General features: G+C 39.3%; 1 protein-coding gene across 3 annotated transcripts; it reads right to left on the bottom strand.

Moving 5' to 3' along the window:
* Positions 1-1,658: 1,658 nt before the first annotated feature.
* man2b2 (mannosidase, alpha, class 2B, member 2) lies at positions 1,659-26,532 on the bottom strand. 3 transcript variants are annotated; one of them, XM_088907576.1, is made up of 19 exons: positions 26,303-26,532; positions 23,860-24,006; positions 23,305-23,410; positions 22,610-22,782; positions 21,130-21,245; positions 20,505-20,682; positions 18,890-19,088; positions 17,884-18,074; positions 17,599-17,770; positions 17,233-17,369; positions 16,222-16,499; positions 11,267-11,458; positions 10,878-11,130; positions 10,564-10,674; positions 8,942-9,134; positions 8,024-8,176; positions 5,440-5,552; positions 3,670-3,787; positions 1,659-2,730 (listed from the first exon to the last, which is right to left on the bottom strand). In XM_088907576.1, the coding sequence occupies exons 1-19, from the start codon at positions 26,432-26,434 to the stop codon at positions 2,645-2,647; spliced, it is 3,048 nt and encodes a 1,015-aa protein (XP_088763702.1). In that variant the 5' UTR covers positions 26,435-26,532; the 3' UTR covers positions 1,659-2,644. The 3 variants fall into 3 exon arrangements, with proteins under 3 accessions (XP_088763702.1, XP_088763782.1, XP_088763865.1); XM_088907656.1 differs by having other exon boundaries at positions 23,860-25,174; positions 26,303-26,512; XM_088907739.1 differs by lacking the exon at positions 5,440-5,552 and having other exon boundaries at positions 2,492-2,730; positions 26,303-26,503.
* Positions 26,533-26,750: the final 218 nt, after the last annotated feature.

The following is a 26,750-nucleotide window of genomic DNA, read 5'->3' as shown; positions in this document are numbered from 1 at the left end:
AAAAATGAAGTAACATTTAATCAATCCCCAAAATCTGTATATACAGTAACTGTGCATACAAACATAGAGTGACGTTTCATTCGATACTCAGTATACAATAAGGATTCAAACAGTTTTAAGGTAAAACACAGTAGAAAGTGAGTAACATAATTCATTAGTATCTAGTGTGACTGTCAGATGCTTATTCCTTGACCTAGAAAAGGTCTTTTAGAACTTTACATTTACGCCAATCAGCTAATAAAAAAGACCAACTTTCAAAACTCTTGTGTTAGATGCCTTTTAGCTCTAACACTGTAGCGGCAGAGATCGTGGTTCTGATGCAACTGACTTGCCAAGGACAGAGGAAGTCATGTCTTCATATGCACAACAAACAAAACCACAACAACAAACAACCACAACATCATGCTAGTCTAACAGTTTTTGTTTAAGATATCTGACAAAGTTAAAAGATTACGCTTCACATCATTAAATGGAAATATTAAGTTTGGACAGAGAAAATTCTCTTTCTAAACTTGTTTTGCAGTATAACCAAATAGTCTCTATTAAAAGAATATGCTACAAAAGGAATCATAATTTGATTAACAGAAGCTCAATGTTAAAATGAAGCAACTTGAGCATGGTTTTCAATGGAGTATAACTTGTAATCTACCAGGATATTACTTCCTCTTTTCCCTGTATTTTGTCTTTGCAGCATCCCTCCTCCACTCAATCACCACCTTATCTCAACTTTGGCTATAATAATAATAATAATAATTGCTTACACTTACACTTCTGGACACTCCACTCAAAGCGCTTTACAGGTAATGGGGACTCCCCTCCACCACCACCAATGTGCAGCATCCACCTGGATGATGCGACGGCAGCCCTAGTGCGCCAGAACACTCACCACAAATCAGCTACCACAGGAGAGCAGAGTAATGAAGCCAATTCATAGATGGGGATTATTAGGAGGCCATGATTGGTAAGGGCCAATGGGAAATTTGGCCAGGACGCAGGGGTAACACCCCTACTCTTTTCAAGAAGCGCCCTGGGATTTTTAATGACCACAGAGAGTCAGGACCTCTGTTTTACATCTCATACGAAGGATGGCGCCTGTTTACAGTATAGTGTCCCCCTCACTATACTGGGGCATTAGGACCCACACAGACTGCAGGGTGAGTGCCCCCTGCTGGCCCCACTAACACTGCTTCCAGCAGCAACCTTAGTTTTTCCCAGGAGGTCTCCCATCCAGGTACTGACCAGACTCACACCTGCTTAGCTTCAGTGGATTGCCAGTTGTGAGTTGCAGGGTGATATGGCTGCTGGCTAAGGCTGGTTACCTTCTCTCTCTCACGTCTCCTCTGACATCCTTGTCCTAAAGCCCAGGGGGTTGGCTCTCAGCTGAGGAAATGCATTTTCTTGTTAGGTGTTGTAATTGCTTTGTGAAATTAAATAATTGTTAGGTAGCAATGACGACAGAATGATTTCCTGAGAATGCAGATGGAACATAAAGACAAACCTTTACTCATTCAGCTGATGTGCAAGGAGAGAGAAAACTTTAGAATTCTTTCTGTTCATCTGTTTTAGCCATAGACCATGCATAGTCCGTCTCTCGGTTAAAGACATCTGGCCTGTATGGCAGAGCTTTTGCTTGAAAAACCACAAACTTCATATAATCAAGTGCAAATATTAATGTTTAATGTTTTTAGGCAAAAAAAACAATAAAATGATTACAACTTATAGTTACAGTGTGCAGTATTTTTACACACCTTAGAATAAAAATAAACCACTGACTAAACATGTAATCTATATGGGGGTCAAGTCACTGCTACAACTGCACAGAGTAATGTTTGACTAACTGTACCACAGGAATCAAATGGGATGAAGTGACAAAGATTTGTATTTGGATGCAATAATCTTTCTCTTAAAATCTCTGTAACTCAAAATTATTTTATGCAAACTGCTTTGAATAAAGGCATTTGCTAAGTAGACAAATGAACAACAGGGTAGTATTACACGATGTTGTATTACAGCAGAGACCTAATGAAGTCCAAGTCATTATGAGTAAACAATGCCCTTCCAATCTGCTAGAGAGATATACTGTAGTGTCAGAATCTATTTAAAATTAAACCATGATGTCTGGAATACCGTCAAAACTACACGACCATTTTACAGATACTGAAATGATTCACAGCTTCACTGTTAATATGTAAATGGATACAAAAGCATGCTTGAATCATAAGGATATAACATATTACAATCAGAGTGGTGCACAGCAGGTCAGTAAAATGCTAAAAAGGATTCCTGGAGACCAAATTTCCAACTCATGTCAGATGGCAGAATTAAATTAATATGTTCTGAAAATACAGGTGGTTACAGATAACTATGAAGACAGATGTTCTTTGAATAGCTTAGGGGAGATCTTCATCCAGCAGTGAGTAATGATTTAAGGAAGATGTAAGCATTTACTTACAGAAAATGCTACCAAAAAAAAGGTCAATTACACCACAGAGGCTGTTCCTTGTTAATTTATTGTTGTTAGCTGATCTTTCTGCTCAACTGTCACATCGCTGAAGGTGAAAAGAAGGAAAATAAAGTGCATTGATAATGCCTAGCTTTGGATATTAAGCCATCTTCATAGAAGATTACTGGCATATTTTAATTGCTAATTAAAGTGCACAAAAAATGTCCTGATTTCCTTAGGCGATATTGTAACACTGAAGTCTTCTGTAACAGAAGGGTTTTTCAGCTCTGGAAAGAAAGCAAACAAAAACATTACATTTTTTCTTAAGGAAGAGTACAAGTACATTATGCTTCGATACTTCAAAACGCTCTTTGTATGTGATGGCTATTCATTATTTTAATTAATTTTATTAAACATTACTTCTTCATATGCAGTGTTGTGGTGGTGCAGTGATTAGTATTGCTGCCTTGCAGTGCTGGGGTCTACCATTCAATTCCTGGGCTGCTATTTATGTGGAGTCTGTATGTTCTCTGCAAGTTTGCTTGGGTTCCCTCTAGGTACTCTGGTTTCCACCCACAGTCCAAAGACGCAGTGGAAGGTTAATTGGCTTTTTGGAAAATTAACCCTGGTGTGAGTGTGTGTTTGTGCCTGTTTGTCTGCCCCGTGACGGACTGACGTCCCATCCAGGGTGTATCTTGCCTTGCACTCACTGCTTGCCTGGATAGGCTCCGGCTCGCTCACAAAATGTATTAGATAAAGCTGTAAGAAAATGGATGGCAGCATCTTTAGATTTCCTCTGTTCTAGATTCCTTTCTTTGTTTTCAATTAAAATTCAACTTGGCTTACTGTTAAGAGCTAGAGTTCAGTCTTAAGAAGCTGTAAACAGTGTTAGGGTTGAAGTTACAGTAAGGGAATATTTATAAAACATTCGAGGTACTATTCCATTGTGGAATTTGTTATGTTTGCTTATTTTAATTAAAAAAAACATCCAATTTCTACAGTGTAATGCGCATTATTAAGTTGATAGAGACATTGCTTCACAAACTTTAATGAACAAACCAAATCATGTTTATGAATCACTGCAAACAGCTCTGAACCAGCCTAAATCATGTGTTATTTTTCAAAACCAGACGTTTACAACAGTGGTACATTTTGAACCCGAGCATAAGGATTTGAGAATATGACTAACCTGATTCAAATTTCTGATGAAATGCAATTAAACTCACCCTCGACATTCTTTGGTGTTGTCCTCCACTTCCATCTTCTAAGCTCTGAGAGATTCCAGGTTGCTGTGAGAGAACGTTCTTCCACTGAGCTCAATTGGCCCAAGCTCCTCAGGACTTCCTGTTCACACATTTAAAGACACGGTCAATGGGTATCCTATGCCTGGGTCTTTCAGTTCCATTCAAATTCTCTTCACATAAAACAGGCACATGTACAGAACATTCATAGCATCTTCTGTTCCTAAAGGAGGCTTATGATATGAATTGGGAAGGAGGAGGAGGACAGAAGGTAAAAATGAAATGCAAGACCTATAATTTGAATCTGCACACAACAACACGTCGAATAACTTATTTCTACTTTTAAAAGAACAGCCCTCTTTGCTCATTGAAAAAGCTGAGAACAGGACAAAGGCCATCACTGAAACAGGTGTTTACCAAGATAAAAGACAGTATTCCCAACCCCCCCCCCCCGCCAGTGTTATTATTTCCCTATCTGGAGGTTTAAGCTCAACACATTGTGGTGATATAAGCTCTCATGAGATGGGATTCTACAGTGGTAGACAGAAGGGGTTTTCTAGTTCTCTACAGGAGACTATAAAAAGAATGCTTTCTTAAACAGTTATGATATCCACCTACAGAAATAACCCAAGACAGGGTGAAGAGTTACTTAAGGTATGTAGAGGCAATGCTTATTAATAAGACAGAAAAGGCCCCTCTCTCTCATCTCTGTGGTCCAAGCCACAGAGAGTCATTCATGTTGGTACATTGATTAGGGATGTTTGTCTTCCCTAAAGGAACAGTTCTCGTTATGTAAAGACAGAATTCTGCCAAGGTCTAGCCTGCAGCAAGGACCTCTTCAACCGCCAGCAGCAACCATGGACGCCCGCCTGATCAACTAAGCATATGGTTGGAACTTTGTTGACACCTGAATACCCTTATTCAGAAACAGCGCTATGCCAGAAGCAAACCAAGTTTCCTCCCCCTAAAGAGTGACTTGCTCTGGACCACGTGAAGTCACCCCCTGTGCACAGAGAATTCCTAGTTCAGCCCAGAGCTAACTAGTAGGTCCTTTGAGAGCCTGACTGTCTAGCGTGCCGCCGACAGACTCTCTTCCTCTTTCTCCCTACAACTTGGGCTGCACCAGGACTGGTTGGCCTCGAGCCAGCGGAGCTCCGATTGGATCGACAGAACCAGTCAGCTGTCCTTTGCTGTCTGTGCCGGGACATACAAATCCACATCTGGATAAGCAAACCCAATATTCCACATTGCTGATCGAGAATTCAATTGATTCTCCACACAGGTTGATATCAATTTAATTTGTATAAGTAATGCATTTACTTATGAGTAGTCTAATGTAGAATCGAGGTTAATGAGACTGATTAACGAGATCGTATAGCCGAATGGTATACTAAAGGCATATTCCTTGTTTTGTATCTCTTCATGATTATATATATATATTTTGTATCTTGGTAACCTTCACAATAGGATCTGCCATCTGTACCCAGGCAGCCTGTTATATATTTTTATATGCACAATTTTATGTATCAATAAATGTATTTTGTGTATTTGAACCCGTGTGTGTGTATTGCTGATTATTCTGACGATTGATTCCTAATAGCCATAAAGAACCATACCTCGTTATTTACTGTTACAACTATTAAATTGTCCCAGTAAATTCACAAAACTCCTACAGGTGCTACAGGGAGTTTAAATAAAAAAAAACTATAAAAAAATAAAACAACTATAAAGCTTTTACAAAGAATTGTCCAGTACCTTCAGGTTTACAGTGACAGGCTGTGACAGAACAGGGTCCTCGCCTTCTTCATAGAGATGCATGATCCTTAGCAATACTCGGTCAAAGTCAGGATCTAATTTTCTTGTTTTGCCTTAAAGAATGAAACACTGTAAATATTTTTCTTCCTAAAACTGTATTTTTTATTTGTGCGATCAATATTTTTGTGAATAAACAAGTAGCGATAGTTAACACAATATCTGTATCGATACAGCACAGGACAGCATGGTGGTTAACATTGCTGCCATGCAGCACTGGGGCCCTGGGTTCAGTTCCTGGGGTATAATCTGCATGGAGTTTGTTTGTTCTCCCTGTGTTCCCATGGAATTCCTTTGGGTGCTCCGGTTTCCTTCCCCAGTCCAAAGACATACCGGTATGTTAATTGGGTTTAGGTGCCAACGTGTACATGTCTGTGACTGTGCGTCTGCCCTGGTGCTGAGCCAGTCCAGGCTGTATCCCGCCTTGTGTGCCCACTGCTTGCCAGGATAGACTCTGGCACTCCCAGCAACCCTGAGCAGGATGAAGCACTTAGAATGGACAGTTGTACGCAAACGTTTGGACACCCCTGGTCGAATTGCCTGTTTCACAGAATCTCTAAGTGAAAAGAAGTTAACACAGCCTCTGCAAGGTACAAACGTAAACATGACTTCTGCACATTCTAATGCACAATTACTATTTATCTGCTATTTAAAAGATTGGAAAAAAATATAAAACAGTGAATGTAGCATGGGCAAAGGTTTGTATATAAGCTTTTAACCCTGCAGATAAGTAAAGCTGTACTATTAAATTATAAGTAAAGGTTGTGTCAGTCAAGCATGTTTCATATTAATATTAATAAAACCAAAGAACTGACTATTTGTGGTAGTAGTACATCAGATTTTCAACTTCTCTCCCTTATTAATCAGCCTGTCGAGGATGTTTCGCGTTTGAAATGCTTAAGAACAGTAATAGATTAACATTTATCCTAAATTGACAATTGTCCTGATCCTGGTCCTGGAGCATATTTGTGTTTGCTGATTTGATTTTGAAATATTCTGTGGTAGGTCTTTTTAAAATTGCTTTCAGACCTTGAAAAGCTGAATGAGACTTGGACCCCCTTCATTCAGGTGTGCTAGCTGAAATAAAATCAACTGGACTGAAGAGGAAGGAAAAAAAAACACTGACTCGTTATGAGAGCTGCCTGAGCTGCCACAGTGCCATTCCCATTTGTAGCTGTTCAACATCAATCTATGAGCTATGGAGGCCTCTTTAGTCAGAAATAAGGGAGCAAGTTCTTAATTGGCAAATACAGGAGAGGCTTCATCAGATTTGGTGTATTGGAGCTGTTAAAAGTAATGCACTTTAACTATTGTACTTTTAAAACCAAGGACTGAGTACAGAAAATGGTCTAAGCCAGCAAGCTTAAGTGTTAAATGTACAATACGGCACTGGTAATAGATGGCCCAGTCAGAACAAAAACCAGTAGGTACAGTTTTATTTAAGGACCAGGACTAGGAAACTACTGGACATGGTCATGGGCAAATGCAGATAACTAACTGGGTTTTCCTTGCTTTATACCTGGGATGGCAGTTACCATTTACTTTAGATGAAGCATTTTTGGGGAGAACAAAATATTCTTCTTTTCGGTCAAAGGAGCTTTTCCTCTTCCTGGTTCTCTCTCTCTTCCCGAGAGAGTTACTCTGCTCTTCAATACAGTAAATCTTAAAAGTTCTGCAGTCACCTCACTCTGAAGAGTCTACAGTTCCATCAATACTCATTCTTTCAGATGCCTTGATATAGCCCCAGGATTAATGGGGCACACCCGAGAGCATGACTGGATTCCTCAATCAGCCTTTATCGCTCCCTGAATTCTCATGTGCAGTGTTATTAGAGCTCTTTACAGCCCGTGTCTTGAGTTGATGGCACACTCTTGTGGTAACTGTTAGAATTTCACACCCCTATTTCAAGTTCAAGTTTATTGTCATTATACTCATACACTGGCATATGGTATAAGGAATTTTTTTAAGCTATTTAGCTAGCTCTCAGACGGTAAGCAGTACAAAAAAAACAACAATACAATTGTATAAGGAAAGAAAGACAGAGACAGCAGACAATGTGCAACACAACAACAGATAATGTGCAAAACAACATCAGTTGTGCAAAATCATACATCAACAGAATGAAATAAAGAATAGAAAATTATGGGGAGTCAATTTCTTGACATGTGAGGTAGAGATAGATTTCAATGTGTGTTTGAGTTTTGAGAGAAGGCACTGTAAGGGTTCAGATTGTGGGTGAGAGAAGCTGGGAGTTTAATAGTTTGATAGTGTGGCGGTAGTGCAGGCCCGGATGCTCCGGTACTATTTTCCAGATGGTAGAGGGTCAAACAGTATGTAGCTGGGGTGTGTGGGGTCTTTGATGATGCTTAGAGCTTTCCTCAAGCACCATCTGCCATAAATGTCCTGGATGGATGGGAGAGCCTAACTATTTCCCTAACTTTTCACAAAGGAATATAATGCACCTGGTAATTCAATTAAATCAAATTGTTTTTAGCTAAAATAATACGAAATGTCATATAAAAAGTACCTTGCAGAACGTCTCTCCAATGTCTGGTGTGGTTTGAGCTGTACCTCCAGCCTGGAACACTGAGGCTGAGAAGATGAAGGTTTACTGGGAGAGTAACAGGCTGTACTGGAAGGCTGATATGTTCTTTGGGCTCTGTGGAAGTCCAGGCCTTTCCTGGAATTGAGTGTTGAGGTACTAAAGTTAAAAGTCCTAATTACCCAAAGTGTGAACACAGTTCATAAGCAGTGTTTTAGAGTACACATCAGAAGAGGTGAACTCAGCAATAAATGGATACCATGTGATTCCAGATCTTCATATTGTCAGTGTTCACTCCAGGATATTAATAAGCATTGATTTTGAACTGCGTACGTGTCAATATTAATGTCTTTCTTTGAAGCGATAATTATCACAGTATCACAAAATTATCACTATATTAACAACAACCACTTGCCTTATTTGTTTAAAGATTATTTGCCATCTGATTGCTTTACTGCATTGTCAGCAATTTCTAGAATGAAGAAATCTAACAACATCAGAGGCCTGGAGCAACTTGGACCACAGAAGCTGCTTTCAGCAACTTGGAGTATCTTCTTCCGGGACTCAGATGTTTTTATATTTCCACACTGCTGAACACTGAGTTTATGAATGTAATAAAACAAAAACACTGCATGGATCCTAATACAAATCACGAATCTAAGTGGATGATGTTGTACTTTCTAGCTGCTATACTGGAGTTATAGTTGCTCAGTGGTCCTTTGAGTTGTTTAATTTTCTGAAATCTGGAACTGTCTCAAGAATAACTATGCAGACATTTTACAAACTGAACATTTTCAGCATTTCAGCAACATTTTAAACGTCTTTTATAATATATTAAAATGCAAAATAACCGAGCACAACTGCAGTTTATAAAGTGGAATTATCAGGAAAAACATGTCTTACTTGGAGTGTCAATCAGCATTACCACAGGCCTGTGTTCAAGAGCCACTGAATTTCTTTGGTAGAGAGATGAAGTCATGAACTTAGACCCCAGGATCATCCACAGGACAGGCTGCACAATGGAGGTGTCATTCAGAGTTAGATTATATCCCAGATTCCATTTCTGATTGTTCCACAGCCTTCGATGAAGCATGACCTGAAACACAATGACAAGGGGTGTCTGTCTCAGGCCAGGTACACAAATACAACCTTGTGTTTTTGATATGGTTGAAGTATACACATATTTAGATTAAAAACGGCAGTGACAACCACAATAATATGTTTTATTTAGGCTCGTGGTTATTAATTTAATACAGATTTACAAACCAGCCCAACTGTGGGAGCATATTAAAACCACATTAAAACAACCGCAGTACGTGCCCAGTGGATCGCTGCTCAAAGCAAGATTTCATTATTGTTGCTTCTGCCCTGCAATACGGCTGCCACTGCACTCAGCACTGCAGACAAAATACAAAACCTTTTTCTCAGGTTTTGAAGAAATCACCATTGCTAAATTTGACCAGCGCTCAAACAGTTAAAAATGATTTACTATATATTACTCAAAAGCAGAATCAGACATGCAGAATCAGGCTATTGGAATAAGAACACGTGCAATGTCACCCAGACGTTGCCCATTAGATAAAACAGGGAGTGTAATCTGTTTAGGAAAATTGTGGTTGGACATGAAAAACCCACAGGGAACCCAGTTTGTTCATGGGTTGTAAATCTATACAAGTGCAGTAAAAATACATCTTAAAATCATATTTCCATCCACTCATTTTCTGACTGCTTCTTCCAATTCAAGGTCAAGGAGGAGCAGGAGCCTATCCCAGCAAGCAACGGGTGCAGTGTAGGGTATATCCTGCATGGGACACCAGTCTATTATAGACACAGACACACATACACTCACAACAGGGCCAGTTTTCCCAGAAGCCAATTAACCTACCAGTATGTCTGTGGGAGGAATCTGAAACTTCCCGACGAAACCCACAGGAACACACGGAGAACATAAAAACTCCACACAGATAGCACCCCAGGAATTGAACCCAGGGCCCCAGCACTGTGAGACAGCAATGCTTTCTACTGTGCTACCATGATGTTTAGTCATATTTCCACTGTATTCAAAACTCCTACTCTATTAATTTATCTGTTCATTCTTTATTAGAAAAAATCTAGAATTTGAAACCGGAAATCAACACAGGTGTTGATTTTCCTATAGGCATCAATTATTCCGTTGTCAGACAAAACCTTGCTATTTGCTACAGCATTCAGTTATATTACCGAAAGCACAAAATGATAATGTTTTAGAGAAAAAAAAACAATTGTTCTATGATTTTGTATTTGTTTATTTCTTTATGGACAAAAACAAAAATCTAAAAAACTTAAAACTTTCATTATTTAAGAAATTGGTTCCTAAGTGAAGCATAAGAGATTCAGGCATATACACGATTTGAATACAGGGCCCAAGTATGTACAGTGAACTTCTTACAATATTGCTAAAGAACTCTCTTAACCAGCGATTTCTTGCTTGTGTAGTGTTTCAATTAACAAAATCATTTCTAGTGACAGAAAATCAGGGGTCTCACCTCAACTTGACCATGATCTTGACTGGAGACTCCATGTGATCTCTCACTTAGAAATACCAGCCTCATCAAGCTGTCTTCAATGTAAGCAGTACGCACCATTGGATAATAGTTCTGCAATAAGGAACATAAAGTAAAATACAAATGGACACGAAAAAGATCTTAAAAGTAAGGTCCAAAAGCACACGACACACAATGTACTAAAAATAGCTTCTGGTTTCTTAAAATGTAATATCACATCTGACCAGATTCATTTTGTGTTAAACAATGCACTGAAATAAATACAGGTGGAGCAAAAAGTAGATGTTCTCACTCACTCTCGCCACAGTATTGTTCACAAACATTTTGTGTTGTCTCTTCAGCATCTGGAATCCATTGTTGTCTGTAAATATAGTCTTGTTATTTCTCAGATCAGTGACAGTCCTCAAGATAGCTTCTCTGTTCACTTCTAGTGGGCCAATTTTATAACTCTGCTCTATACGATGACACACCAAATCCCCTTCATACTCTTCCGGCACGCTGTAGAGTCTTGTGTACATGACATATCTGTAGTTCTTGTCAGTCTCTTCTCTGAAGAAAGCAACAAGCAGACAAGAATCCAGACTTAAAACATTTTTGATAACTTTATACAGGCATTATAAAAAAACTGCATCCTGGCAATTTGATAACTTGGAGGCTTTCAAAAAGAAAAAAAAAATTATGGTACCTGTAGAAGTACTGTCTTATCTCCGTCACGAGCTTCCCAGGAACAATTTCCATGCCAACAGCTTTAAAAACAGGGACAGCTGACCCACGGGCAGTGAAAATGTAATTGTCAGAGATGGGTCCCTGCTGGACGTCCCCATTGACATAGTACTCTGCAAAATCCTGGGTCAACTTTACAGTTTTCTGACTTGTCCTGGAAAGAAGAAACACTTTCAAATCACAATGAAATAACTGGACTTATGGAACCCAAGTAAATACTTGCACAGTATGCCTTTACAGATGAGAATGGGCAATCAATGTAGACATTTTATTCGGCTAACAACAGGACCTTCAGAAGATCTCAATATATTAATGCACATGATGTACTAATTTATATAGAGTGGTAAATTCAATGAAGTAAAAGAATCGCTAATGTATATTTTTGTATCTTAAATGAGTGTCAACTTTCCAATCGAGTCTTCCGTGTCTGCTTTCTTTCATCCATCTCCACCGGTTTGGTCACAATCAACGACATCACCAGCATCTACTCGTTTAACCTCATTTTTTTACTGTATTAACAGCTTCAGCTTTTCTCGTAGACATTCCTCTTTGTTTAGATTTCTGTTTCACACGCTGTGGAAGATCCCTGCCGCAGGCTCAGGACCTCATCACATGAAACTGATAATGGAGGTGGCAGAGGACTCTGATGGTAAATTTTCAGGTCCAGAACAAGCCTGGTTTTATTTGAAAGGAAGGTGTTCAACAAAATAAATCACAAAATCTTCTCCAGAATAAACCAAACAGAAAACAGAAAGAACTTTGTCCCATAGAAATACAATGAAGGCCCCAGAGCAGAAGTGTTAGGGTCCCTGGAGGTCATAGTGTCTCCTGATTTTTGTTTCAAAATGAGCTGTCAGTTGAACAATTACGTTTTTGCATCAATATATATAGGATGTTTCTTAAGTTCCTTTAAAGCCGACAGCTCAAAACTGATTTCATTAATGGTACTTCAAAAATATCCTTTAAGCAGGTTTGAAGTATTACAATTACACAGGTCTTCAACATATTTAAAACACTTTTGTATCTTGGAGCTCAAGTTAGAACAGAATCTAGAAGACACCCCTGCCTTACAGCTGGGTCCTAATCCATGACCTGAAGAACCACACACACGCTCACTTGTGTTTCAGCTAAACTCTTAACTGGTCCAATAAAAGGATAACTGTGAACTCTTCATTGTTTTCAGCTCTTTATCATGTGTGGAGTTGCCCATAAATACAGTGTTCAACAAGTAAGTTCCAATCAGGCAGCTTGTTATTTCAATTAAGTGTCCAATTAAGGAAATGGTAGGCTAGGTACCCCATCACTGGATAGCAAAAGACCCCTCGCTTGGGTACACCTTCACTAGAGAGAGTGGCTATCACCCCCCCGCAACATTCTGTGAAACTTGCTCTTACTTCTGTCTACTGTGACACAAACACACACATATATACAAAGACAAACATGCACATCCTATACTATAAACAATCAATCACAAACTAAGCTACTGTCAAACTTTGATCTTGATCTCCATCTTGTCAGCTGGGTTACCAATTTCCCAACTGACAGAACCCAGAGGGTGAGAGTCAACAATGTTTTATTCATCAAAAGGCATTCCTCTACTGGGTCCCCCCAAGGATATGTATTGTCTCCCTTACCCTTTGTTCTATACACAAACGATTGCAAGACCTATCAGCACTCAAGACACACAATCAAATTTGCAGACGACTCTGTCATTGTCAGCCTGCTGCAAGCTTATGAGTGGAGCCACCGACCAATCCTTGATGAGTTAGACTGTGACAGACACTCTGTGATTAGAGAAGCATTCTTCCCTAAATTCAGAAATCTAATCCCAGAGTTCCCACACGTGCCAGAATCACAACGGGTCCCAATCCTACTGGGAGAGGGGGGAGGGAACTCAGTTGAACTGGCAGCCCAGTATGTGATCTCCTGTCACAGCCTGAGGAACAGTGAGTCTGTCTAACAATAATGCTCCATATGTTTACAGTATATGTAAATATTTTATGATATGTCTTTGTTGTAAATGTCTGTAATATGTCTGTAGATTTTATTTTGTTTCTTTGTTTTGTTTCATGTTAATAATTTCATTTTTATTTGCTTTGACAAGACTGATTGTACCCATCGGTCATGCTAATAAAGCACCTTGAATTGAACTGTTTGCCACCTGGTGTGAAACAAACGTCCTCAAGCTAAATGTATCCAAGACCAAAGACATGATAACTGACTTCAGGAAATATACCCACACTCCCACCCTAACCTACATTGGGGGAGATTCAGTGGAGCTCGTAGAACAATATAAGTACTTGGGGACTGTCCTGGACTCCAAGCTTAACTTTGAAGCCAATACTGACCTGATCCTCATAAAAGTTAAACAGCGCCTTTTTTTTCTTAAGGAAGTTGAAGTATTTTAAGGTCGATGATTCTTTGTTGGTTTTGTTCTACCGGTCCTGCCTTGAATCTATTCTAACTTTTACCCTGATCTGCTGGTTTGGTGACCTGAATCTGAGAAGCAAGAACAAACTGGGCAGACTTGTGAAAATATGCCAGAAGGTCATTGGCGCTGATCTTCCAGCCCTCTCCTCCATCTATTATTCACATGCTTTGCGTAAAGCAAAATCCATCTGCGAAGATCCTTCACACCCCTTGTTTAATAATTTCCAGTTACTCCCATCAGAGTGCAGATACTGACTCCCCAACACCAAAACCAACAAATTTAAGTTATCATTCATACCTGTAGTCATATCCTTACTTAAATCTTGACTTTCTATGTAAATATGTATATTGCTGTTTCTTTTTTTTGTGTTTGTCTGTACACCAACACTGCTGCTGTAAAACAACTTGCCCCCAGGGGATAATAAAGACACCATCTTTATATATATCAATAAAGGACCATGTGGGTCCTAAAGCCTCGGTATAGTGACAGGGACACTATACTGTAAACAGGCGCCGTCCTTTGGATGAGACGTAAAACTGAGATCCTGACTCTCTGTGGTTATTAAAAATCCCAGGGCGCTTCTCGAAAAAAGTAGGGGTGTAACCCCAGCGTCCTGGCCAAAATTTCCCATTGGCCCTTACCAATCATGGCCTCCTAATAATCCCCATCTATGAATTGGCTTCATTACTCTGCTCTCCTCCCCACTGATAGCTGATGTGTGGTGAGCGTTCTGGCGCACTATGGCTGCCGTCGATGCTGGATGCTGCACATTGGTGGTGGTGGAGGGGAGTCCCCATTACCTGTAAAGTGCTTTCAGTGGAGTGTCCAGAAAAGTGCTATATAAGTGTAAGCAATTATTAATTATTATTATAATTATCTACCATTGATAATGGTTTACTACTATTCATTGACTTCAGCTCAGCTTTTAACACTATCATCCCAAACAAACTAGTCAAGAAACTCAGTGCACTGGGTCTCAACACCATCTCTGCAACTGGATTCGGGACTTTCTGACAGGCAGACCTCAGGCTGTCAGGCTTGGAAACCACACCTCCGGCACACTAACTCTGAACACTGGGGTCCCCCAGGGCTGTGTGCTTAGTCCATTGCTCTACTCACTCTATACCCACGACTGTAAGGCCAAACACAACACCAACTCCAACATCAAGTTTGCCGATGACACCACAGTTGTAGGTCTGATCACAGACAATGATGAGAGGGCCTACAGGGAGGAGGTCAATCTCCTTACAACGTGGTGTGATGACAACAACCTCACCTTCAACATCAGCAAGACCAAGGAGCTGATCGTTGATTTTAGGAAACTGCAAACCGGACATGCCCCTATCCACAACAACGGGACTGAAGTGGAAAGGGTCAGTAAATTTAAATTCCTTGGCGTCCATATCACCGAGGACCTCACATGGTCTCTCAACGCCACCTGTCTGATTAAGAAAGCGCAACAGCGCCTGTACTTCCTACGATGGTTGAAGAAGGCTAAGATATGTCCCCAGATCCTCACTAACTTTTACAGATGCACTACAGAAAGCACACTGACAGGCTGCATCACAGTGTGGTATGGCAACTGCAGTACTGCTGACCGCAAAGCCCTACAGCGGGTGGTGATAACTGCCCAGTCCATCACTGGGGTTGCCCTCCCATCTATACAGGACATTTATGATAGACGGTGCTTGAGGAAAGCTCTAAGTATCATCAAAGACCCCACACACCCCAGCTACAGACTGTATGATCCGCTACCATCTGGAAAACGGTACCGGAGCATTCGGGTCCGGACTACCAGACTCAGAAACAGTTTTTACCCACGCAATATCAAACTATTAAACTCCCAGCCTCTCTCACTCTCACCTCACCTCTCACCTATGATCTGAACCTCACAGTGCTTTCTTCCTTACCAAAAACCCAAACACACATTGAAAATCTACCTCTACCATACATGTCAAAAGCTCACTCCCCATAATTTCTATCCCTTTATTTCATTCTGTTGATGCTTGTTTTTGCACATAACCTGTTACCTTTTTGTTGTTTTGCACATTGCCTGTTGTTGTTTTTGCACACTGCCTGTTGTCTCTGTCTTTCTTTTGTTATACAATTGTATTGTTGTTGTTTTTTTTCTTTGTACCACTTATGTCCGAGAGCTAGCTAAATAGCTTTTCGTTATAACATATACCTGTATATGAGTATAATGACAATAAACTTGAACTTGAACTTTACAACAATAAATCAAGTGTTCTGAAGCTGTTTCAGCGGCCTCTAGTGGTAGTCTCTGGTTACTGCAGCTCTTAATACAGGTAGCCTGCTACAACAGAACAGTACACAATAACCTCCATTTAGAGATTCAGCTGAACTGAACCACCGCATGTTACAAATACAGAGTAATCACAAGCAAGGTTAGTTACATTGCAGAAAAAAAAACAGTGAGAGCATAACTAAACAATGTGATATATCTTAAGTCATAGCACACAACTCACCTATCTCTTATGCTTTGGAGCAAGTTTGTGTCCAGGTCAATCATCACCATATAGCATCTATTCATGACAGGTAGAAGCCTCCGGCCTGTTATCTTTGAACTCTTAACTTTCTGGCGGTCAAATTTCACCACTCTTCCAAAACAAGTTGGCCAAGACTCAGAGTCTTTGCAGCGGGGTGATGTAGAAAATTTTATCACGTATTTCTTGTACTGCAGTCCACTTAAATTCACAAGGATGTACAGATCATACGCAGAAACAGATTCAGGAGATTTCTGGATCTATTAAAGAAAAAAAATATTTTTTGTAAATCTTCCGTGACGGAATTATGATTAGCGAAAAAATGAACCGTGTAAAAAGAGGTGACACAAATAGAGGTAGTTCAGCGTGAAGTTGTGTGTATTCATTTAAAACTGAATTAAGTAGCTTCTGAAAGTATAGTGATGATTTTCCTACAGTTGCAGGAACTATCTGGTAATGGCAGTTGCCATTTCTTTACTATATCATTGCATTACACCTACAGTAAAAATGGAAAGTATCACGTACTTTAAAATTAACAGTGGTACCGAAGTACTGCACACGGTTTAAAATAAGAATATCCCTTGGGAATATCAGAAATTTAATTAAATCTTACGAGGCTCTGGAATAAAGGTTACAAGTGGGATGCAATTTGGCCCAGATGGCTCTTTTGGTTACTGGTACCTACTACTGGAAGATTTATAATCCTTTCTTATAGGACTCTATGGAATCTGCTTCAACCACATGACTTGGGAGTTGGTTCCAAATTCCCACAATCCTCTGTTAGATGAAGCATCTTCCAAGGTCAGTGTTAATTAGCCATAAACTTCTATTTGTGTCTTCAAGACACATCAAGGCCAAAGGACCTTTTGAGAAATAGTAATAAAATATAGATCTTATTTATTTTAAAACTTGTTTTTTTTAGTACCCTAATGTATTGCTTGCGTTATAATCTTGAAGTGTATTGTGACTCCCTGCTTAAATTCTCTGCAGTACCTGTGCGGGAACAGGCTTTCCATCTTCATCATACACCCTGGCCACTGGGAAGGTCACTGTAACGTTGATGAATGTAGTGGTATTCCATGCCAGGGGGTTATAGACTATGATGTGCTGTTCAGGATCCTGAGAAGAATCTGTTTTTAAGACAACACAATCAATATAAATGCAATTCAACTTTAAAAATGTAAGTTTCTGCTTTGAGGTCATTCATTTTGATTCCCCTCCTCATAACTGAAAGGTTCAATACAATGCAGTACTGAAGAACTATGGTACTGAATTTAAAACGAAACCCTGGCAAAAGTGCTCTGCATTTAGTGCCACTTCGCCATGGTCTCCTGCTCATTTTGCAAAACCGGAACATACCTTTACTCGCGGTTTCTTGGCTGTATGTGAACGGCGCGCTGCCTCCCTTTGGTAACAGGAAAACTGCAGCCATTAGCTCTTGCACAGCCATCATTCCTTGGGCAAGATGGTCTACGTACATGTCAGCAACTTTGGGGGACTCTGTCCCTGTGATTCCATCATGATGTTGAACCTCACCGTGAAGGAAACATTTGTTATTTTTGTGGTTAAAATAAAAACAGGCGGCGCAAGAAAGAGATGGGTTTACTTTCAGAAATACCCAATTAGTCTATTGATAGTAGATACCTCCGAGACGGCCCATCGGAGGGCTCGCAGCTGCTGCAGAGCCCACTCTTTGGGGATCGGTCCATCCGGGAACGTTGTCCTGTACCTTGTGAACAGCGACTCCGCTGCAAACAGAAGAGAGCTCGCCCTGCGAGCCGCTCCCTTCAGCACATTCCGAGAGGCGTAAAACCCCGTCCAAGCCTGAAAGGGATCTGTTGACAAACAAAGCTTCCTGATCGTCCAAGTGCTTCTGCTTAGCCCTTAACATCCCAGTCTGATAACACACACATCCAGGCTGCATGAATATTGTTGTGAGAAGAAGCTTGCGAACCCTGAGGAATTATCTGGATTTCTGCATGAATGGCTCCTAAAATGTGCTCTGATCTTCATCTAAGTCATCATAATAAATAAAGAACAAATAAAATTTGTTCAATAAAGATATGACAATGTAAAATGTTGTGTGTGTTGTTTGTTAAATTGTTTGTCTTTATTTATTATGATGACTTAGATCAGATCCCATTTTAGGAGCCATTCATGCAGAAATCCAGATAATTCCTATGGGTTTACAAACGTTTTCTCACAACTGTAGCTTTGAGCCTTAGATGCTACAAGGCCTTCTGGATTTCATAACCTAATAACTACCTGCGCACTAATTATTCTCTTTGTTGGTCAATCCAACAATTTTCCTAAGATGAATGCCGATGATTATTAATGTAACTACAGGAAGCGTTGGACTGTGGAGGACTGGTACAACACATCCCCAACAGAATAATTGTAACACTGGGGTCTTGTTAATATTAAGAAGGTTAAATGAAAGTGCCAAATTTTAAAGATTAGACAAAACTTTCCCAAAGGTTTACATAAAATTCAATGTTTCTACAGCAACTCTCTGCAATACCACAAACGTAGTCTAGTGTTGCAACATGTTTTGCTTCAGTGCTACACAATTTAAACCTCAATGTATTTATATATATGTTTTTAAACAGACTAAATCTTCCTTAAAGCAAAATGCCAGTTTAATACCTACCTGTGGAATAAGGTAAAAAGTCCTGGCTATCTGTTACATCCCAGGAAAGGTTTGCTTTATGAACAGCTTCAAAGTATTCACCAAGAGTGGCATACTGCACTGTAACCCCAAACTCCTCACTGTGCTGGTTAATGTAAGCCAGCAAAGGATCCATGTTCTTAAACTGAACTGAGGAATTGAAGAATTGCTTGTCACAGCCCTGTTAGACATTTTGAAAGAAAAGGAAATATTGTCAATATTGAGTCCCATGTTATCCTAATCCAATCACATCACATCCCTTTCAGTCCCCTCTTATTCCATTTAGGGTCACGGTGGTCCCAGAAAGCACTGGCTGCAAGGCGGGATACACCCTGGACACACACATAAATGCACACACTCCCAGCAGGGCTTATTTTACAGAAGCCAGCAAGTCTTTGGACAGTAGGAGGAAACCTGCGTGAACATGGGAAATCAAGCAAACTCCAAGCAGATGGCATCCCCACCACAAATGCTAACCACTGTGCCACCCACTCGAGAGTAAGTGAAAGTAAACACTAAAGTTAAAACTATTCAAGTCATCTGATGCCTATCACGTCACCTGTATATGAGTTTACTTGAACTGCGCTTGGACACATCTGTCAGACAAGATGTAGTTAATGCTTTAACTGATTTCACCATTCATCCTTCATCCGAAAACTGTTTATTCCGGTTAAGAGTCACCGCAAAAATTGAAGCCAAAACCAGAAGGATGTAAGGCTGGCTCACACCAGAGAAGGGGTTCATCGTAGGACATGCACCTACATGTAAACATTTCACACATGTAAAAATTCAGATGCTGACTAACCTGTCCAGCAGATCTTTGAAATGCTAGTGCAGATTGAAGCACTTGTAAAACCCACACACAAACCTGAGGAGAGCGTGCAGACTCCACACAGAAGCTGGCCCAGTCCAGAACTGGACTTGGAAACCAGGGGCTGTCTGTCATGCGTCAGGACTGCTCACAGCTAGGCCTGTACACTTCACGTACAATTCAAGCTCAAATTGTTCTTCAGCTGTTTGTTTCAATTACAGTCCCGAAGCTCGCCTGCACCTTAAAAGGAACTCGCCTTAACATTTAAACTCCCTTAAAATTCACCGAGTTTGAATACGCAAGGTATTTGTTCAAAAAAGGTTTCGATTTATTATCTTTTTTGAACGCTCCGCTGCTCCAGAACCAGGGACGAAAACCTCTGATGTAAAAGTTAAAGTCCTCATGGCTCAGTATGACCGGGTGAATTGAGAACACAAGGTCGGCTACGGTGAACTGATAAAAAGGAAGCGAAAGAAACTTTCATAAAATCAATGCTAAAAATAGTTTGCCATCAAAGACAGGCGACTCCAGGATGGAGCCCAGGAGATGAATTAAGTGCTTGGATGCAAAGAAAATGAAAAGAGCTACAACTTAATTGAGGTTGTGGAAAGTCTTATTTTACATCCGTGTCTTTTGAGTTTTATAAAATTCCATTGGGATAATTAAATCTAAACCCACACTGTGAGATATTAATGCCCCCGTGTTTGTCCGCATATTGCATTATGTTGCGACGTCATCATATTATGCTATGAAACAAAACACCATGTTGTGGACGTTTAAACCTACCCATGGCCAGAGTACATGTTTGGTCCTAAACCAGGCTGCCCTCTGTTTGATATTATCCACCATGGTCTCAGCGTAGGAATGGAGGTTGTCGTTGGAGACAGGCAAGCTCATGTTAGGATAAACACCATCCTTAGGGGGGTCAGGAAAAAGGGCCACACCATTCCAGTAGAATCCCGACCTGCAACAGTGAGAAAACCAACCAGAATCGAAAAAATATTTACAATTCAGCCACTGATTAAGGACTTAAAGGCAAAAGATCAACCTATTTATGCAGGTACAGGTGCAGCACAGATTTCCTTGGTATTAACTCTCTTTCTAGAGTCAAAAATCAGGAATCGGGCAGCTAGTGTAGCAATAGGCAAATGTCTTCAGCAAAATTACTGAAAACTGATGGGAAGCTGGTGAGGGGTGCAGTTTATTTTTTCCCCCAAACAAAACCAAAGCTTTCAGACCTTTTGATACAGCAGACTCGCACGCACACAATTCTTAAAGTAAGAGCTCAGCTTCCTGTTATTTTGAAAAACGCAAGTGTGATATTCCCTAGATCACTGGTCAAACACATTAAAACACAAAAACGTTGCAGAAATGAATACATTGCTGTTGTCTAACTGCCAGGGAGCCCTACCTGTCTGAGAAGGGAATGTGTGATGGAGTGCAGTAGCTGAACTGGTCCATGATGTGAGTGAAGATCTCTTGCCTCTCACCCAGAGATGGTGAGCCCCTCCACACAAACTGCAGTTTCTGACGTCAAACACATAAGATGCACTCTTTAGAGGCTTCAGAAGCAACAGTAGAACATCTGATTAAAGAACATTAAAGCCCTGCTAATCATGTCTAATAATATGGATCTTCTGTTCATCACAGTTCAAAATACATATCTGCAGGACTTTGGCTGCAAACACTTGCCTGCAGGTTCAAAATGCAAAATTTATTGAGATCTATTATAGCTACTTATGTTAGTTATTGGCTACTTAATTTACATTACAAACAACAGCTGTCATTAACTGTGTATCATGACAGGATTAGTAAAAATTTCACAGATTATGTCTATAATTTTGATTCAGAGATTTTATACTTTAACTGCACTGAAGCAAATTAATATTAATTTTACCACATGTAAAATGTAGAAGAGATGCATCTAAAAGACTACAAGATAAACGTTTACAGGCAAAAACATTACTGCACCTCATTGTTATTTTGGGTTCTGATATTGACTCAGAGACATTACAGATCTGATCTGGAACTGTATTCAGATCACACAATTGCTGACAGGCAAATCATCAAAAGCAACAATGACATTTACAGATAAAATTATTAAGATGGTGTGAAATGCATGACTTTAAACGGAATCTACTTCTTTTCCATGCTGAAAGGAAACTACTTTGTAAAACAGACAGTTTGTAAAATTTAAACTTTTAATAATTTACATTAAAAGAAACTGGTGTGTTTGGTTTGCATACATTTTTTTAAAAGACTTTATTCGTGAAAATTATTCACATTAATATCTATCAAACCCTTTCTGAAGTTAAACAAAAGGCAACATTTCTATTAAATTCTAAATAATAGGGATGGTTGGTACAATGGGACTAAATATGGTTGTCAGTTAAGAGCTTTCAAGGTTTCTCTCGCAGTCCACAGATAAGATAGACAGCACAACTGGCATCTCCAAACTGTTCCCATGAGTAACTGTGTGCGTCTCCTTTGAAATACTAGTATCCTGTCTAGAGTGCCACCTGACTCCCTGTGCCTGCTGGGTTAGCCTCCAGGCTCACTGGAACTCAATGATTACTAAAAAGGGAAGCATATAACATCACTTTATTAACCCTTTACAATGGTTAATATATATTAACAAGGAACAAATATATAACATATATATATTAACAATATATGTTAACAAATTAACAATTAACAATATATATACAAGGGTCTATATACTGTATAGAATTTGATAAACCCACTTTCCTCTCCTCATTTTTGTTGCCAGAAACACAATATCACTATCCTATAGAGTAACTGAAAGGTATTCAGTCATCAAAACCACGTACTGTAGTTCCACATATGCTATAACACGCAGCCTGAACTAAAGACGAAATAGTGAAAGTTACCTTATTTTTCTGCATATCATCTTTGAGGTCATAGTCAATGCGCGAGATCAGGTGTGCGTTAAAGCCGGCAAGTGCGAAGATCACTGGCGTGGTAGCAGAGGCTCCAAAGGGGTCAACATGCCAAGAGAACTGAGGTCTCACTCCAAAAGTCTCATAGAGAAACCCATGGCCCTCTTCAGTAGGTATGGAAAAGAGAAACTCAATTAGGACAGCACTTCTAAAAGGTACTCACACAATATATATATATATTATCTGGAACATACAGTACCAAAGTCTCCTGAATGTCTTTATCCCTTTAGAAGTGTGATATAAAAGGTGTTTTACAGGGAGAATAATTTATATGTTATTTCCATTTGTATTTTACTGTGTGATGGATGAATTGAAACAACCTGGTCTTATTCAAAATCTGAATACTGTACCAGCAGCCTGCTATGCTTAGATTTCCGCTTTTTGCACAATTACCACCCTGATTGTTAATTTCCATCTAAAGAATAAGTTTCAATTGTTTGATTAACTGTGTGCACAGCAATGAGCTCTAATGCAAGCTCATCTTGGGTGCAGCTAACATTCTTTGTGAAGCTGGAATTGTATTATAATTTTGCCTTTATGCATTTTGAAAGAGAAGACCACACTTGTAAGTGTTGTTTTTTTTTTCATTTTCATCATGAAAGTCACAATGTAAGCACTAAACATACCAGTCAGCTGCAATATTTGGTCTTCAAGATCTGTCACAGCTTCATCATGCATCACCTGCCCTCCAATAATAAACTCCAGACGTCCTTCTTTCAGCAACTGCCACAACTGGAGAGAATAATGGAGGTCAATATTAAACACCTGTCTTTCCTCTCTGCTCTGTGATTTACCACGTTTTTCTGACAGAGAGGCTGACTGCACATTGCTTTTTGTCTCTTTCAATGTCATGATTCATAGCACATAGATGTAAGTAAATAAACATTGTCCTGAACCACTGTTAAAGAAGAACAATTATTTCTACCATGTATTTGGGGGACTGAACAATTTTGTATGGACAGAGGAGATGGAGACAGATGGAGACTGAGGACACTATAATATTTGTGCTTTCCCAAAAATGGATCTGTACTGTATTAAAATTCCAGAATGTTGTTTTTATTCAATTTTTCTGAGATAGGAATGCCATGTTACACATAATTATTCTCTAATTATCACAAGAAAGAAAAGTATAAGAAAAAGATTTTTAAATCTGATTAGGAAGTAGAAGAGTCCTCTTGTACCTGCTTTTTGTGTTGCTCGGTAGCCACGGAGTCCCACCACAGGCGAAAAAACTCCTGTTCCACAGCAATGAACTTGCGGTGCCTCTCTTTCGTCAGCTCTTCAGTAACAGAAGTGTAGACGTTGGCTGCATAAGCATGCATGCTCTCCTGTTACACAAAACATGGTTTGTGACAGCTTGTCTAGCCCAGTGGTCCTCAGTTCTTGTGCTGAAGGACTGCTGTGCCTGCACGTTCTCATTCCAGTTCAGCTCATAAATTACAATGACATTGTTATTGGTTTAACAAATGTCATAACCTTTGGACTTAGACACCTGCTGGCACACCCGTCAATCACTGTCCACATCACAAAATCCATATACTGTATATTCAACAGTTTCATCAACACATTAAGACTGCTCACTGTTGGATATACCTAAGAAATAAACCAACAGTATAAAATAAAACTTTTCTGCAAAAAAGACATTTTCCACTACAGAAAATCTGTAGTTTTTACCAGGCTTCGTCCTTAAAACCTCACTTATAATACCAAAATAAAAAACAAATGTAAAAAATTTCAAACCATGTATGCTGGTTAGCCATTCCACACCAAACAATTCTTCAAACTCAAAATTGCACGAATAGCAGCAAACATATAGTATTGTAAAGACTCATGACTGAATACATCTGGAATATTTTCATGATACTTGTTGACCGGAAACAAATATATTGCTGGCTTCTTTTGGCTGAGCCATTCATGGCATTAACAGGCTAATGAGATGTAGATTTAAGTAAACAGAGAGAACTGGGAATTATCGGACATGCTTGTGTCTATCGTGTTTTTAGAGATGGGTAAACTAGACCAACTGGAGTTCTGATTGCCTTCTATTTCTTTGACACAGTATTACTAATGACGGTTTCATTTTCATTGCATTGAATCTTTAATTTTTACAGCTTCATTATTGCTTATTGTTATTAATATTTTTTTGTACTTGTTTTCCAATTGTCCTACTGCATTTTCAATGCACTTCTCTTTGCTGTATATTTTAAACCTATTTTCTGTATGATGCTCTGGATGAGGGTTTCTGCTAAGCAGATATAACTGTTGTTGTTAAAAAATGTATAAATGACCATGTTGAAGGCCAAAACATACAGCTGACAGAAAAAAAACAGACGAAATTCACTATTAAAACTACAATTTATCAAGAAGGATGCAAAAACAACATCCATTTTGGGGAGTGTAACACTGTGCTCTGACAACTCCTTCATGATATTCCTTGATCCAGTTGACGGAGGCCTCTACCCAGCAATGGAATATTCCAGAAGTATTTTAGGACACCTGTAAAACCAGAGTGAAAACTTCAACTCAGCCTGTCTGCTGAAAGCTCATATACTGTAGATCTGAATTTATAACCTAGGCTGAGATTCTGCAAGTAACAAATAGTAATTTATTAAAAATGCAATATGTGCATACTGAAAATAATAGGTTAATGCTATGTTGAAAACATAATAAGAAAATAAAAATGGGTACAAATGAGAGGTGGCAACTCATTTGGTATTTAGCACCTACTGTAAGTGAGCCTAGGATCTTATCCCACCGTTTCCTTAATGAACCTAAGATATCAGCTTCAACAACACAGCTGGGTAGATTGTTTCTGACTCCCACAACCCTTTGGGTAAAACAGTGTCTCCTGTTCTGGTCAGTTTTAAATCCACATCCACATACCTTCCATTTGCATGTTTACCTATTTTTAGGTATGTTTAACCTAGAGTATATACATTATTAAACACATTGCTTGAATTTGTTGATGTTTTATCTGTAGTGTCACACAAATTACACAACAAACAAGATATATTTACAAAATAGTAATATATTGATACATTAATTCAAATGACACGTCTACTATTGGTCGAGTCATATTTCTGAGGTTTTCGTGCCTAAACTAGAGAACCTTCTCAACTACATTAAAACTAATTTTCAGCTGAACTTGATCTGGTGTAATGATTGCTGATACGCAATAAAAATATTAGAACCACGCTGTATTGCAGATAACTCACACTTCACAAACAAGTTTTAACCAAAGCCCTTTCGATATTCACTTTTGAACATCCAGTAAACTATATCACGTGGCACAGTGTCATATGATTTATCATGTGCAACTAACAAGATGCGTTGGCTTAATTTCCTTAACACCTCTGGCCTGAGTCGGATATGGTTCGCGCAAAAAATAAAGTTATTGGTATAAACACAATTAGAAAAACGCATCCTTTTACAAAATACCAGTATCAACAGAAAAATCACAAGACTGTATTACTGATTGCGAAAAAAATACATCCAAATTGAGAACTGTGGGTCAGATAAATCACGGACCCTTACAGCAGCTAGAAATATGATACAAAATATGTACCTATTACTGCCATAATCCAGCAAACATGAAAAAATACTGTGCAATACGGTAATAACTACCTGTATTGTATACACCCAGCCCACATCCATATGACTGTGTGGGATGACAAACGTCTGTATTTTCTCCATTCCGTGGTTTTCGGAGGCTGACACTATCCGCAAAAAAACGAAAGAAACGCAAAAAAGAAACATCTTAATTCACAATAAATGCCGGCCTTTGCACATCTCGGCTCCGGCTCCAGCTTCCCTGTTGACAATGATGACGAGGAGGGAAACGCTCCTCCCAAAAGGGCGGCTAAATGTTCAAACTGCTTTATTAAACTTAACAGAAGTGCGTTCGAGTCACACGTTTTGTTAAAACACGAAACAGCATTTTTCTTTCTTTTTGTGGAATCTTTCACACCCGCGTGACCATGTAAACCTTAGATTTGTTATGTTGACATAGGCAAGAGGAAAGAACAGACGCAATTCACACTTAAAAACTGCAATTTATTCAGTCTTTTTAATA

This window comes from Atractosteus spatula, chromosome 1, assembly GCF_055471065.1.
Source record: "Atractosteus spatula isolate fAtrSpa1 chromosome 1, fAtrSpa1.hap1, whole genome shotgun sequence".
NCBI classification, from domain to species: Eukaryota; Metazoa; Chordata; class Actinopteri; order Semionotiformes; family Lepisosteidae; genus Atractosteus; species Atractosteus spatula.
This window is presented reverse-complemented; position numbering and strand designations above follow the sequence as displayed.